This window comes from Typopeltis vanoorti, chromosome 24, assembly GCF_054136105.1.
Source record: "Typopeltis vanoorti isolate ZY-2024b chromosome 24, IOZ_Tvanoo_1.0, whole genome shotgun sequence".
Lineage (NCBI taxonomy): Eukaryota > Metazoa > Arthropoda > Arachnida > Uropygi > Thelyphonidae > Typopeltis > Typopeltis vanoorti.
The window spans coordinates 32,635,262-32,652,551 of record NC_143572.1 but is presented as its reverse complement, the minus strand read 5'-3'; the positions used below and the strand labels follow the sequence as shown (position 1 = coordinate 32,652,551).

Here is a 17,290-nt window from a genome sequence, read left to right as displayed (position 1 = left end):
AAGGGGAGAAAGAAATGAAGGAGACGTCCGAATTGGTCACCAACATGCGAAATCACGTGTTTTATAGGTAAAATTTTCCAACTGTTATACAAGCAACATAGTTAACTACAATAATCATAAAAGAGAAGTTAATTTTCTGACCGGTAATAATAAACAACTCATCCTACAATATGGACTGAGTACCCTATTATCGGAATGGATTCACCTTTTTCTGGGATGCGCAGAAGTGTCGAAGGATCTCTAATCGGTGGGCGAACTATACCACACCAAGGCAACTCGATGCAAAGGTGGAGCAAGTTCCCTCACTATTCTTGATATTTTCTCATAATGTAAAAACACACAGCTCCTAGGAGATGTAACTACCAAGTGGTCACTTATGCTTGGATTCGCCGATAGTTCGTCGGCATGAAACGCTTAGATAGTAGTTTTCGATCCTAGAGTTTCGCATACTGGCTGAAAAACAATCAGGGATTTTTCTCCCCTTAATTTATCAACTTTGCCAGAAAAAAAATAGCCATTCAGCTTTTCTTCTTAATTATAATATGTTATAATACAATATATAGTGGCACACCTTTTCTGGCATTCATATAGCGAAGGTATGTAAGTTCTTTTTTCACTTAAAACTTTGATATTCTAGGTCTAACTGCTCATTGATGAGCCCTCAAAAAAGGTTGAAACCGGTCTGGGTAGTGACCTCTCCTCATAATGTAAAGCAGTATTACATCTCCTAGGAGCTGTGTGTTTTTACATTATGAGAAAATATCAAGAATAGTGAGGGAGCTTGCTCCACCTTTGCATCAAGTTGCCTTGGTGTGGTACGCCAAGTGGTCACTTACGCTTGGATTCGCCGATAGTTCGTTGGCATGAAACGCTTAGATCGTAGTTTTCGATCCTAGAGTTTCGCATACTGGCTGAAAAACTAAGGGATTTTTATCCCCTTAATTTAAAGTGTCAAGTTCTTTTCTAATATTCTCATTTTAAAATCCTTAGCAACAGAATACACAATGAACTAGATTTTTGCCAACCTTCAGAACAAGCAGGATTCAGAAAACACTATAGCACTAGTTATCATATTTATGTAATAAGACAAATTATTAAAAACACAAACGGAAACTTTAATTACATCTGGCATTTAAGGCATTTGATTTAATCTCAGTGTTAGCTATTTTAGAAACCCTAAAAAAATTAAGGAATCGAAAAAATGCATTGATATACTTAGTCATATATATATATATATATATATATATAAATTCAATCTGCATCTATGAAAGCAGGAACAAATATGAAATTTCCTGTAAAAAGGGAGTTAAACAGGAAGATACAATTTCATCTGATTTATTTACAGCAGTCCTTGAAGACATTTTTAAAAACCTGGATTGGAAAAATAGAGGAATCATGGTAGATGAGAAAGAACTAAATCACTTACAGTTCACTGATGATATTGTTCTTTTAGGAAACTCTGCAGGAGAATTTCAACAAATAATCGATAAACTGAATGCAGATAGTAAAAAGAAAGGATTAAATACAAACAACGGTAAAACAAAAATGTATAATAAATACATCACCAAAAAGTCAATACAAATGGAAAACCAGGAAATTAATATAGCAACCACCTATCTAGGACAAAAGATCACAGTAGAGGGAGACTGCAAAGAGGAAATTATATATAGAATTCAACTTGGATGGATAGCTTTTGGAAAACACTGTGAAGCACTCAAAGGAAACATCCCAATCTGCCTTAAAAGAAAAATTGACCAACTAGTTGAGGGTTATCCAGAGGAAAATTGAAAGATCATAACTCGGTATTACCATTCTAGATAGAAAGCACAATACTTGGATCAGAACTTTGACTAGGGTGAGAGACATTATAACAGCAATTAAAAGAACAAATGGCAATGGGCAGTCATATTGCAAGAAATAATACTCAAAAATGGACAAAGTTGATATCAGAACAGTATTCTAGAGATGGAAAGACAGCTAGGAAGATCAAAGAGATGGTGGGAAGATGAGATTAAAGAGAGATAGCTGGAATTCAGTAGCATAGAAAAGCTCAAGATAGAACTGAATGGAGGAATTTGAGGGAAGCCTTTGTCCAGCAGTGGACAAAAAACAATTGATGATGATGATCCTCATTTTTAATATTTTTATTTCTGCCAGTGATACCATCTGTTCTCTTCCCTAATTTTTCAGAACCCTCATCTATCAATAATATCTATCAATTTATTATTTATTTTTTATTGATTTTCTACACAAGATGTCAGAGGACTTATAAGCATGTCAGTTCTATGCATCAGATGCAGGTGTGAATTGAGAAAGACAAAGTTTATTGACATTTTTCTTGATGAGTTGCAGGTTGTAATTGTGTGAGAATACTTCATGAAGAAGGCTGTTCCAAAGAACAAGAGGAATTCATATGTTGAGGCTTAAGTGCTGTGAGGACATCAAATTGGAGGTTTAATGGAATATTTTCAGTATTGGGAAAGGATTAAAACTAATTTTAATGCTTCCAATATTTCGTCTGTCACGTAGACATCTTCAGGGATTACAAATAACTTTTGACAACACACTCAAATACAATACTAAGTGAAACACGTGGATGACTCTAAAGTTCTATCTAGGTGGTGCACCCTCTATGGGCATTTGTAGGTAGCCTAGGATGTAACGTGGGATCTCTGATAATTAATGTTTCCAAAATTTTGGGAAGTTTTATGCAACCATATTTATTTAAATTCGGTTGATTTCTGAGTGCTGCTGCTGCAGATTCTAAAAACAGTCTTTCTTTTTTTGAATTTACTATGGTAGAGCGTGGTGGTTTTTCTCCGAGAGATCCTGTGGGTTATATCCAAAACATGGTCTGCAAGGCCAGATTGACTTAGAAGAATGCAAATCATACACCTGCAATCATGACTATGGTCAATCTGGCCTTGCAGACCATGTTTTTGATACAACCCACAGATCTCCTGGAGAAAAACCACCATGTTCCACCTAATAAATTAATCCCTCCTCCCCTTACAATTTCCCATGTGCTATAAACATCCATCTCTTAAAGTTTCTTCTTATATCATGCATTGCTTCAAGCAGTCTCCTGAGTTTGTCATAATTACCAGCTCTGTAATTCCACGTATACCTGCTCTTATATGTAAATTCACATGTTATGATCTCTCATGTCAAGAACACACGATAACTCTCACCATTCGGCAGTAACCTTAGTTATTATATATAAATCCTATGATGCAATTACTAGACTCAGCATTTTCAAACCCCCTGGTATTCTCCATCACATGCTGCCTCAGGTAATTATGCTGTAGTAGCTGTATAAATTCTTTAGTAGCTGTATAAATTTCTCCTTTCATTTAAGGGTCCTTTCCTCCTTCCGGTCTGTATTCCCATACTTGAAATCTCATAATAATTATTCACCCTCCACTCACTGAGTCTATTTGCCAATGCATGCCATCTGTGTTATTCTTTGCATTCTCTGACCTAAAGCAGTAACTGATATCAGATTGGCCTCTGTCTCACACTTGATGGTTTAAATGCACTGCTTTCATTAACCTCCTGCCAAAGTTTATTCTGTTTGGCTGCAGTTCATCTCCTGTTATCAGCAATATCCCTTCCCCATTCTATACACTCTGTCCTCCCTGAAAATATTTAAACCCTCACATTCTCTTCCACTAATTATATCATCTTCTGTCAGCAATAGTTCGCTAAAACCAACAACTTTTGGCTAAGAAGAACTAATTAGTGCCAAAATTTTCTACTTTATGTGCATAATGCTTCTAGTATTAGTGTAGTAGCCCCATCTCTCCCTTCCCATATGCCCATTCCCTCTCAGTCTCTCCTTCGTTCTAGCACTTCACTTTCAACCAATTCAAAACTTCTAGCACTTGCTCTCAACTCCCCTTCCCCACACATACAGTATATATGCTGGCTACTCTTGTTTTCCAACAAAGTCTGTGACTTCTCAGTAATGGATACATTTCATAGAACACTACACCATACTAAAGTCCCTCCCTCATCTGGAACTTGAACAGTGATGTCTTGGGTGCTATTGCTCTAGTTCTCATCAGTGCCAAGTACTACACTATGAAATGCCCTCTTCAGAATACCTAAGATATGAATTGAATTGAATCTAATTAAAATCACATATAAACCATAAATTAAAAATTCCAAGAAATTATATTCTTGGTTTAATCCTTTATCCAAGTGTAAGCAAATAAAAATTTGTGCATGAAGTAATATCACAACTGGGCTACTTGTATATAGAGACTAATTACTTCACATTAATTGCCTTAGTATCCTATAGAGCAATGTATGTATCCTTATGGACATATATAACACTATGCATTATGGGAAGGATCACTACCCAGAGCAGTTTTGACCTTTATTGAGGTCTCATCAGTGGGAGCCAGACCCAGAAGTGATACAAATGTTGAAGTAATACAGAAGTCATTTTTCCATATACTCATTTCATATACAAGTAGTAATTTCATATAATCAAATGAAAAAAAAAAACTTTCAAACATATAAACAATGTCTATGTAGTTTATATGCAGTGTTGCTAGTTTTTTTTTTTTTTTTTTTTTTAACATTCGAGAGCACCCTATTCAAAGGAATTCACTGAGAACTTTTCCATGGCATTTATCCAAGCATGTATAACATAAGTAAGGAGATCCCTGTTGGTAGAGTGGTGGAATCCATTAAGTTGATCATTTATTAGTTGAAAGGCTTCAAGATAGCACAGAAGTTGAGTGTTGATAGTTTCCTTCATTATCTTAGAAGGATGTAAAGTAAGTGAAATTGAACAATAATTAAATGCAACAATCTGTTGCCTTTCATAGGAATGAATGAGTGTGGACTAATTTTCATGCTGCCATATTGATACCAATGGCCAGGAGAGATAAGAAGGCAAAATAGAACAGGAGTCAACCTTGTAGCATAGACCTGCAGTACAAAGTAAGAGATGCCATCATTACTAAATGACTTTTTTGGTACACACTTTGGGCAAGATTCTTCTTATCATTTCCTGGAAAATCTTTCAGAAAAATTAAAGGAGAGGGGACATTGAATGTTGGTTATTTGGAATAGTAATAGGACATTTACCAAGATCTTCTGTCTAAGAATTAAAGAAAAACGAGAAGCCAGGAAAGTGGCTTGATATTGAAGATTACTGAATACATGAATGAAGGTAAATGTTTTATATATATATATAATTGATTTTTCTACATTTTAAGGTTCTCCATTAACAAAACTGTGGGCATCAAAAGTATTTAAACTTTATAGAGCGATTACTTTTGATCTTAAACTCTTCTCTAATTTTGTTGCTGTACCTGAATATCTTAGTAAATTTGCTTATTCAAGTTATTCATTTTAAAATATAAAATGATTAAAAATATATAATTAATGAGCTTTATGCTAGATAAATATTGAAATCATAATATGTGCTATATTTTCATTTCTTTTCTTATGCAGGATGCAAACATTTATTTGCTTGATGATCCTCTCTCAGCTGTTGATACACGTGTTGCTGAACATATCTTCTTGCATTGTATCATGGGACTTTTGAAAAATAAAACACGAATTCTCTGTACTCACCATACAGGCTTTTTACATAAAGCTGATCACATAATTGTTTTGGATGATGGAAAGATAGTAGCTCAAGGTATCTTAATAACTTATTCTAGATAGTAGCAAAATATTCATATTTGGTTTAGTTTGGTCATTTGCTGTTTTATGGAAAATCATTTTCAGAAATTTCAACTAATCACACAGACTAGCCTAGCAAAGGCAAAATCTCTGCAGCTAATTATTGCATGATGTAACTTTTTTCTTTTTTACACATCACATACTATTGTGATGCTATTGTATGCTATTTTGGCATTAATTCCCATACTATAATTAATCTTTAATAAAATAGAGAATGGTATTAACAGAACTATTTTTTGCAATACCAGCATGTTTAGAATACCAGATTTGAGAGATTTTTACTGCACTTTGAAAGAGATTATTATTATTATTACATGATACCTCAAGGACTCATTGAGGGAGTGCACTCTACTCAACAACATTCTATCTCCACCATTTAATCCATCAGCTACACAGAACTGCTACTACCATCATCAGCTACACACAACACCATCTACCACGACCACTGCTACCGTTAGTATTTCTTGTCTGTAAATTGCATGTGTTCTCAAAGCTGATTTGCCTCTACACAGGATTAAAAACCCAAGTTTTAGGAAGAAAAAAACCTTTTACCTCTGTATCAGATCATCTAACTCACCTTCAATTGAAAAAAATTCATATAAAGATTCCTCTCTTTACAATGAGAATTGAACTTAGGCCTTTTCTAACAGAAGGGTGCAATGTACTGTTGTTCTTTCAATTGCACTGTGGAGGCACTACATTATATTTTGATATAGTTTTCCTTTTTTATTTGAAAGTCTATAGCAAATGAGTAAATCTTTGGCTTAGTGGAATAGGATACCATATTTAATCAGATGTAGGTTGACCCCCTGAATTTAGTGTGCCTGATGCTGAAAGGATTTCAGTCTTAATTAAAATCTAGCATTTACTGTTAATAAAAGTACACAAAAAATACAGAACAGAAGTCTTGGTTTTAATTTATAGCTTTAATATTAGATTCTTGTGTGTCCCTTCAATTAATATCATTACTTGGCATATTTCAGTTCATTTCTTGTTAACTGGATACCAGTCCATACAACATGGCCTCTTAATACATAACAATTGAAAAATGCAGTAAGTGTGCATGCTTTAGCATATAGGTCAAAGACAAAGAGAATTTTTTAGCTCTCGTTGTAACAGATTGCACCCATAGTAAAAAATAAACACAGAGCATTTCATAACCAAAAATAAAATCCCCAATCTTTCTTTCCTCTATACTGAAACTAGCAGTACAGAAAAATTAGACTTCAAAAAGCTGAGAAGTTTTAAAGGTACTCTCATTACAAGAGTGCTCTCATCTTGTAAGCTCAAAACCTTAATGACAATCAGCTTTTGTTAACCTTCCTTCTTTTACCTTTTATATTCAAATTGTTTGACTGCAGCCTCACCTAAAGAGATTTAATCTAAATTTAAACTAAAAAAATGTAGAAAAGTTTAGAGAAGAAAATTAAAAAGAAATGAATGTAAGCTAAATTTAACTCTGCTATTGATGATCTAGACCATAGGTTCCCAAAGTGGGTGGTACCGTCTCCCAGTGGGTGCTGAAGCTTTCTGGGGGGGGGCCTATAGTGGGATCAGAAGCATTTGGGGGGCGTTTAGGCGGTCTAGGGGTCGGCGGCTCTTTATAGAAGAAATTAATAATATATATCATCATCATCTTCCTTTTACCCTCTTTTACCTTGCGGTGTCGAGGGTTAGTTAATCGTCGGACCTCAAACCGTTCACAGGATAAGGTGGTCAGCCTTATGCCCCGGTGTATCCTATGGCCTGTAGTGTTGAGTTCTCAAGGCCAGTTTGCCTGCTTGCGGGATGATAAACCCCAGATAAACTGGGGGAAACCCTACTGTCTACGTCCAAGACCGGCTAACTTGGCTATGGCTGAGGAAGATCCTTAAGCTCCTCACGTCGTCGGCGGGAATCGAACCAAGGACACTCCTTCCCCAGGCATATGGTTGCGAAGCGCACAGCCACTAGGCTAACCGCGTGGACTTTAAATAATATATATTTAAAAATTAATTATTTTCGTGATTTTGCGATTAGATAATCATTTAAAATTTAAATATTGCATTTTAATTCATCTTATGCCGTCTTACACGATCAATTTTTTTATCAATTTTCTATTTCAATTATTTAATCATTTGAAAATTTACCATGTCAGATAGTAATAGATGTCAATTTTCTATGTCAATGAGAAAATAGAGCATGTATATATGTGTGTGTATAATAGGTTATGTTTACAGTAGCAAATATATTCGTTATATTTCATTTCAAAATATATATAAAATATATAAATAGTTTAGGGAAATAACAACGTAGACTAGGATATACATTAAAATAACTTTTTAATACAAATCCAATATTTCGGCAACATCACGTTGCCATTTTCAACAGGAACTTGTGAGCAAGACATGTGCACGTAGGCACAGCAAACAGCACAGCTTCGTCCTCATTTACTGTTTGCTGTGCCTACATGCACATGTCTTGCTCACAAGTTCCTGTTGAAAATGGCAACGTGATGTTGCCGAAATATTAGATTTGTATTAAAAAGTTATTTTAATGTATATCCTAGTCTACGTTGTTATTTCCCTAAACTATTTAGTAATAATCCATAGCCAACATCTAAGCCTTTCCACTAGAAAAATATATAAAACCACTTTTCTAATTGATTTGTACAAAAATAAACCCAATTTTATATAATTTAATATTATGAGTAAAAATAATAATGGCAAGAAAGAAATAAAATTGTAAATTTTAGTTAGCCTAGTTAATACTAACTTATATTGCTAACTAGAGGGAAAAAACAAAGCAAATATTATTCGAAACTTATTATACTGTTTTCTGTGATTATGTTTTGTAGGTTTGTTGTTTATATCTTGTGTAATTATTTTATTTATTAATTATTATTTATAATTATTCGGACAATGTCGTGGTCGGAGAAACAAAATGCGCTTGCTTGCAAAATAAAAAATGTAACGTGTCATACAGGATATATTAACTTCTATTTTTTATATACTTAAAAAATTTATTCATTTTTTGCTATTGTAAAAATTGATCGTGCCATATAGGCTTTAGGCTATCCACGCAGCAGACGCGTCTTAACTAGTAGTATGTCGGTCAACTATTACAACTAATTCACTCAATTCAGCTGTTTTAACAGGAATATGGGCACTTGCAGTGACTTGTTCAAAGCACACGTACGATGGTATCGCAAACAAGTCAATGCATGCAAGTCGATTCGGGCTAGATTTCAAATCTATAAATACCAGTGGTTTAGGAATAAGTTTCATTATTTTTTGTGTGCTTTACCAACAATCATCAGTCGAAAGTGTGATAGATAAGTGGAGTCATACAAAGTGTAAATTAAATCTTTTATTTTTTTAATATTTTTACAAATTTTATTACTTCATTATGTCTGAATATAAGAAGAAATGTCGACAGTACAGTATTGAGTATTTGAAATATGGTTTTATTCAGTCTCCTACGAACCAATTATTATCCATGTGCTTGATTTGCCAAAAAGTGTTTTCAAATGAAGCAATGAAGCTTTCTAGCCAGGGCCGGATTTTGGCTTGCTGAGGCCCTAAGCTATACAAAACCCAGATGCCTTCTACTGTTTTAAATTACATCAGCTGGTCTCGGAAAAATTTAAAATATATACGCCTTTTTAATATATGAAAATATATTGTCTTTTAATTTTTATTTAAAAAATAATAAAGTATGCGTTTACAAAATCACAGAAATAATTATATAATTAAAGGGTTTTAAAAACGAGAAGGCTCAAAAAAAAAAAGAAGACAAAATATCTCAATCACTTTTACAATGCGTCAAAATTATTTTAATGTTATATTTTGTATATTTAAAATTATTTAGAAATTATCATTGTGATATGTCTGACTTCATTTGAGTGATTTTTTTAAGAATATTTTTTTATCAATTTTTATATTTTTTTGTTTTTTTTATTTGAGGCCCTGGCAGATTGCGAGACCCTAAGCTGTAGCTTTTTTTAGCTTATACGTAAATCTGGCACTGCTTCTAGGCTACAAGAGCATTTGACTAAAATGCATGCTAACAAAAAGGATAAAGATTTGTCCTATTTTCAAGTACTAGAAGAAAAAGATTTTAAACGTCTAACTATATCAAAACTTTTTATGTCGTCCACTAAACAAGATAATGATGGATTACAAGCTTCTTATAATATTTCATTATTAATCGCAAAAGTGGGAAAACCACACACAATTGGTGAGGAATTAATCTTGCCGGCAGTAAAAGAAGTAATAAACACTGTGCTTCATAAGCCAGCATCAGATATAATCAGGAAAATTCCTTTGAGCAATAATTCAGTGCAAAGAAGAATCGATGAAATGGCTGAAGACGTTGAAAAATCATTGTGCGATTATTTGAAGACATGCCAATTTTCCATTCAACTCGATGAATCAACTCTCCAAAATAATGAACCACTATTCTTATCATACGTACAATTCATAAAAGAAGAAAAAGTTTGTCAAGAATTATTATTTGCTAAAAACTTGGAAGCGGATACAAAGGGAGAATCTATGTTTAATATCATGAATAAGTTTTTTCAAGAGAAAGACATTCCTATTCGTAATATTTTGTCTGCTGCTACTGATGGTGCTCCAGCAATGACAAGGCACCACAAGGGTTTCATAGTGCATTTGAAACAAGCAGTACCAAATGTACTCGCTATACATTGTGTTCTTCATTGTCAACATTTGGTTGCAAAAAATTTAAGTGAACACCTGCACACTTCGCTCCATTACATTATTAGAGTAGTCAACAAGATTAGAAGCAATTCATTGAGTGACAGATTGTTTGGCCAACTTTGTAGTGAAAATGATGAAGATTTCAATCGTTTGCTGCTTCACACAGAAGTTTGCTGGCTTTCAAAAGGTATTTGTCTGAATCGATTTTACAATTTGTTTGATTCAGTACTAGAGTTCCTAGAAAACAGAGACGATGGATTGCGGGCCAACCTGATTACATCCAAAAATGACATCGCTTATTTGACAGACCTCTATAAAATATTTAATGAAGTCAATCTACAACTACAAGGTGATGAATTGAATTGAATTAAAACAAAAAACGTTATTGCCGCTTTTGTTCAAGCGAAATATGGGCCGAGGGGAATATAGCCACTTTTCAAATTTATCAGCAGTGTCTCTCAAAAAGGAAGATTTACTTACATACTGCCAACACTTGGAGGTTCTCCATGCTGATTTCAATGAGCGATTCAAGGATATTCTAAACATGAATATACCAAATTGGGTTCTTGATCCTTTCTCACATGTAAGCACAGCAGGATCATCAAATTTAGAAGTGGAACTCATAGAACTCACAACAAATGAAGAACTAAAAATAAAATTCAAAACTGGATACCAAGAGTTCTAGCTTCAAAAATCAACACCGACACTGTACCCTGGATTATGGGAAATAGTGCAGAAATTTTTAATTGCATTTTAATTGATGGGTCAAAATGTGTTTGCCACATTAAAATCATAAACACTATGTAAAATATAACATAGACTCTGACTGTGTGAAGTCCAGTGTCATGCCTGCTGAACTAGTGTCACAGTCACAAATATGGTGTAACAAAAATTTAAAGATAGGCATCACATCATTCTTCATTTAATCTGAAGGGGGGGGGATGTGTGTGTGTGTGTGTGTGTGTGTGTGTGTGTGTGTGTGTGTGTGTGTGTGTGTGTGTGTGTGTGTGTGTGTGTGTGTGACTCCATAGTTAATTGGATAAGTACCAGATCGACATAATAGGAGTGACTGAAACAAAAAGACAAACTGGTGAGATCTTTCTGAGCAATAAAAACAAAATATTATATTCAGGCAATGACAATCAAGGGAAAAGAAGGAGTAGCCGTAATATTCAACACTAAATATGGAGCTAATCTTTTTGAATGGCAGGAAGTTTCAAGTAGAGTGATGTGGGCAAATATCAGAATGGGGAACTGGACAACGAGACTTATTTGTGCCTATGGTCCCACAGAAACTTCTACTAAGGTAGAAGTGGAGGAATTTTTTTGAGGCTTTAGAGAAAGCAACTGACACAATAAAAAAGAAAAAGTTAGTCCTTGTTGGGGATCTAAATAGTAAAGTAGGAAATGATTGTCACACATACTAAAATATTTTGGGAAAATTCGGAGAAAAGAGCAAAGCTAATAATAATGGCAAATATCTGTTGGAATTCTGCTCAGGACATGGACTGGTTATTATTAACACAATGTTCCAACATAAAAATGTGCACAAATTCACATGGAGAAAAGAGGCAAGGAATAAGAAAAGTCTAATTGACTATGTTACTATTATTATTATTATTATTAGCATTTGACCTCCGTGGAGTCAGAGACTCATCGTGGGAGGTACTCACTATTGCATACAATGCTCATCCAACCACATCTTAAACTGATTCAATGTGTCCCCATTCACAACATACTCAGGCAATACATTCCATTCACCAACCACCTTCCATGCAAAGAACCTGCTTCTCACTCCTTTGCTCACACCTTCCTTATACAGTTTCCAGCAATGGCTCCTTGTTCTACTCCCCACTATCATTCTATGAAAAATCTCTTCCATGTCTACCTGATAACAACCCCTGACCAGCTTATATGTTTCAATCATATCCCCCCCCTCTTCCTCCTATTCACGAGGCTCTGCAACTCACATTCTCTCAATCTGTCCTCATACTCCACATTTCAAAGACCACTGACTACTTTGTGACTCTTCTCTGTACCCTTTCCAACATATCCTCGTCACCATGAAAACCCAGCGATCATATCTGTCCACAATAATCCATATGAGGCCTTATACAATGGAATCATAACCTCTCTATTTTTGCATGTCAACGTTCTCCACATCATTGCCATTATTCGGTGTGATGTCTTTACAACTTGTGCAACGTTACCCCTGAATTTCAGGTCCTTGTCCACCATCACTCCTAGATCGTTCATCTCCTCTACTTCTGTTAAAGTTTCCCCACCAAGTGTATACTTTGCATGCCATCGTTGTTTACCAGATCTCAAGACCTTACACTTCGCAACATTGAACTGACAGTTCCACTTATATATCCATTCATGCAATCTATTCAAGTCCTCTTTTAAGGCATTAACATCAGCCTGACTGTGCATTGCTCTCCCCAGTTTTGCATCATCTGCAAACAGCTGGATATCACTAGTTAAATCCAACCCAGTATCATTAACATACAAATTAAACAGCAATGGCCCCAAAACTGACCCCTACAGCACATCACTGGTGACCTTTCTCTGTTGAGATACTGCACCCCCCATATACAGCTTTCTGATACCTATCTGACAGCCAGTCACTGATCCAACTCAGAAGCCTGTTATCCAATCCCATTTGTTTCAATTTATTTAACAGTGTCGTGTGGCAGTCTATCAAAAGCTTTGGCAAAATCCAAGCACACTACCGTATATGCATCTCCCTTGTCCAAGGTATTTGTCACCTTGTTATAGTACATATGTAAGTTAGTGAAACATGATCTCCTCTTAACAAACCCATGCTGATAACCACAGAGAATACTGCTGTTATCAACCCATTTCTGTATCCTACTTCTCACCGATCTCTCCGGGATCTTCACTACAACTCCAGATATACAGACCGGCCTATAATTTGAAGCTACGGCCTTATCACTGCCTTTATGCAGTGGAATAATTTTACTCTCCTTCCACTCCCTTGGAACCTGTGCTGTTGCAAAACTCTTATTAAACAGGCATGCCAATGTTACTGCCAGTTCCCTGGAACATTCCCTTAAGATGCATGGTGATATGTCATCAAAACCTATCTCCTTATTAACATCAAGGTTATTTCCTCAAATACCTCGTGCTCACTCACAATTAAGCTATCCTCTCCTATGTCCTTTACACTTAAGTTCCTCATGATTGCACTCTGATCAGGATGAAACACCCTCATAAATTGATCACTGAATACCTCAACAATATCTTCTGCAGCAGTTACCATTCTACCACTTTCATCCCTTCATCTTTCTATGATCTTCTTCCTTCTACTTGCCACATATCTAAAAAAAAAACTCTGTGGTTTTTCTTAGCCTGATTTGCCAATTTCTGCTCATACTCTACTTTTGTTTTCCTTACTAACTGAGTCACTCTCCTGGCTTGTTCTTTATATTCTTCATGTGACTGATTACCATTATTCATCTTGTACTTCCTCCAAAGTACTTTCTTTTTCCAGATTGCATGCTTAAGCTCCACATTCATCCATTTTACACCTACCTTATTCAGCCTTTTGACCTTTGGGATACATTTATACATTTATTTCCTTACTGCTCAACTCTTCATTCCATGTTATAGCTCAAAGTTGTCTCCTAAGCTTCTCATAATCACAGCCTTATAATCCCACATATATCCTTTCACCAGCCTTATTAATCCCACATATACCCACAACACAGGTGATTACTTCATGATCACTTTCACCAGCTGGAGGAAAATATGAAACCCCTCTAACAATTACATCCTCTGATGAAACGATGAAATCTAGAACTCTTGATCCTTGCATGCCTTTCTTTACATGCTGCTGAGATAGTTATCTATCAAGAACTCAAGAAATTCATTTTCCTTATTCCCAAATGCTATCTCTTCGTTCCAATCTATACCACCATAATTAAAATCACCCATAATAATTACCCTTCCTTTGTTCACTAATCCAAGTTGTTTATACATTTCTTCATCACCACCTTCCACATTCCCAGGCCTATAGCAACATCCAACTAAATATGTCTTCCTCTCAACCTCCACGTTACACCACACTGCCTCATAACCATTGCCAATATTTCCCCCTTTCACGTCTACCTTATGTGGACTTAATTCCTCTGCTATCATCAGCAGCACTTCCCTTCCCTTCCTGCCCTTTCTATCCTCATGAAAAATACTGTACCCTTCCATTTCTATTCCCGCTATGATAATATCATCTTGATTCAGCCATGTTTCACTTATTCCAATGATTTGGGGACGAATAAACTCAATCACTGAAACCATTTCTTCCCCTTTATTTCTGATACTTCTGGCATTTGTAAACAAACAAACAACAGTTCATTTTTAGGTCTATAGCCAGTCCTGTCTAAGCCATATGTTATTTTTGATTTCACCACTAACACCTGCCAAATCACCTTTATCACTGCTTACCACATATACCTGCTCAGTCTCAACTTCTCCATCCACACTGCAATATACTCCATCTTCATACACACATTCACTGCCACTTTCAGCTTTCACTCTCTCTATACCATGTTTCCCTGTCCACCCGAGCTCCCCCCCATTTCCCTGTTCCTCTTGTATTTCCATTCTCTCTTCCTTCTCTCACACTACTACTGTTTCCACTGCCAAGCACTTCTGTCTCTTCAGTACCACTCTCCTGATTTCTCTCTTCATCTCTTCTGATCTCTGGCATGCATCACACACTACTTCCACACTATACTTGTTGTTGTTGATAGTGATGTTTTTTCCCTGGTGCAGGACACTAGAGTGTACAGAGGATTTGAAATTGGAAGTAATTTCCATTTAGTCTTGATCAGGATAAAATTTGAATTTCATATTGAAAAGAAAAACATGTAAGAAAGTTTTAAAGTGAATAAAAGTTGAGCAGCTCTGAGATGTGAACTAGACTAAAATAAGCAAACATTGTTGAAGAAAAAAATGAAAGAGTTTGAGAACAGGAACCAAACCTTGGAGATTCAGTGGCAAGTGGCATTAATTGATTCAGCCAGAGAGGTATGTGGTAAGGTTGTCTGCAAGGATAGAAAAAATCAGAACTCCATGGTGGACACAGGAAGTTCAAGAGACAGTGAAAAAAAAGGAGAAAGCATATCAAAAGTTCTTACCAAATAAGTTAGCTTGTGCTTTTAGAGAATACAGAGACAAATGTAAGAAAGCTAAACAATGTGTAAAACTAACAAAACAAGTCATGGGAAGACTTTGGTAAGAACATAGAAAATAAATATCAAGATGGTGGCAAGATATTCTGGAGTTTGTTGAAGAAGCTTAGAAATGGAGAAAAGAGGAATTCTGTAAAAGGAATTAGAGATGATAAAGGTGACATAAAAACTGGAAAAGAAGATATCCTTGAAGTATGGAGTAAATGAAACAATCAGTGATTGCACAGTGGTAAAAAAACACCAACCAGGCATGCAATCAGGAATACATATCCATACTTGAAGTAGAAAAAGCTATGAAAAGCCTGAAATGTGGAAAGGCAGCTGGAATAGATGATTTGACCAGAAATACTCAAATATGGAGATTTAAATGTCTCGCAGCAAATTCCAGATGATCGGAGTAGAGCTCTCATAGTACCATATATAAAAAGGGAAATAAAACTGAATGTGAGAATGATAGAGGTATTTCTTTACTGAGTGTTTCTGGTAAGATTTATGCAAGTATATTTGAGAAATGGTTGAGAAGGATTGTGGAAGAGAAACTTGATGAAAAACAAGCTGGATTCTGGCCAAATAGAGGCTGTCAGGATCAGATTTTCACTTTATGATAAATTCTTGAGAAATCATGGGAATATAACAAAGATCTGTATTTAAGTTTTGTGGATCTGGAAAAGGCATATGACAAGGTGCCAAGAGAGAAGCTATTCAAAACGTGACAGTTGTATGATGTCAGCGGGGCATTAATCAAGCAATACTTATTCTTTATTTGAGTTGTAATTCAGCAATTAGAGTTGAAGGAGGTATAGGAAGATGGTTTAATGTTAAATCTTGTGTCAGACAAGGATGTACATTATCCCCACTGTTATTCATTATCTATATGGATCACATTATGAAGGAAAGTGGTTGAATAACTGTTGTAATAAATTTGGTATGAAAATCAGCAGTAACAAGACAAAGACAATGAAAATAGTCAGAAGCATTGAAAATATCAACTGCATCATGAATGGAGAAGCTATAGAACAAGTAAAAGATTTCAGTTACTTAGGCACAATTTATAATGAAGATGGTAAATTAAATATGGAAATTATCAACAGAATCAACAAAACTGGTATGGTAGGAAGTAGAAATTAGTCAAAACACTAAATTAGCTGTATACAAGACAGTGTTCAAACCAATTTTAACTTATGGATTTGAAAGCTGGGTCAGAAGTAAAACATTAGACCAAAGACTAGAGACCACAGATATGAGAGTCCTGAGAAAGATTAGAGGCGTGAACAGATGGCATCAATGGCAATATCATATTAAAAATGAAGATATTAGGAAAGAGCTTGACATTGTTAGCATCTAGGAATGTGTTAGCAGAGCTAATCTCAGGTGGTATGGTCACTTGAACAGAATGGGAAAGGGAAGATTAGAAAAACAAGTGTTCTCTGCCAGGTTGGCAGAAAAATGACCCAGAGGAAGACTAATATATAGGTGGATTGATACCGTACAAATTGCCTTACACGATATAAATATAAGATCTGATATTGTTGGAGTCTTGACAACACATTGATTTGGAGGAAAACTGTAGATAGGAAGTTAGTAATGATGTAAATTTTTCATGTAGTACTATCATATCCTGTACACCCCTTGAGAGTACATGTCAAGAATTTGATGATGATGATGACTGCATTG

The 17,290-nt window shown here is 35.3% G+C and overlaps 1 protein-coding gene across 1 annotated transcript in view; it reads left to right on the top strand.

Moving 5' to 3' along the window:
- Window positions 1-17,290, top strand: part of LOC150093085 (ATP-binding cassette sub-family C member 10) — a 231,437-nt gene that overhangs the window by 72,577 nt on the left and 141,570 nt on the right. The window contains exon 7 of the mRNA XM_090414153.1: window positions 5,470-5,659. Within this exon, the coding sequence (XP_090270279.1) occupies window positions 5,470-5,659 (190 nt within the window). The remainder of the gene's footprint in view (window positions 1-5,469; window positions 5,660-17,290) is intronic.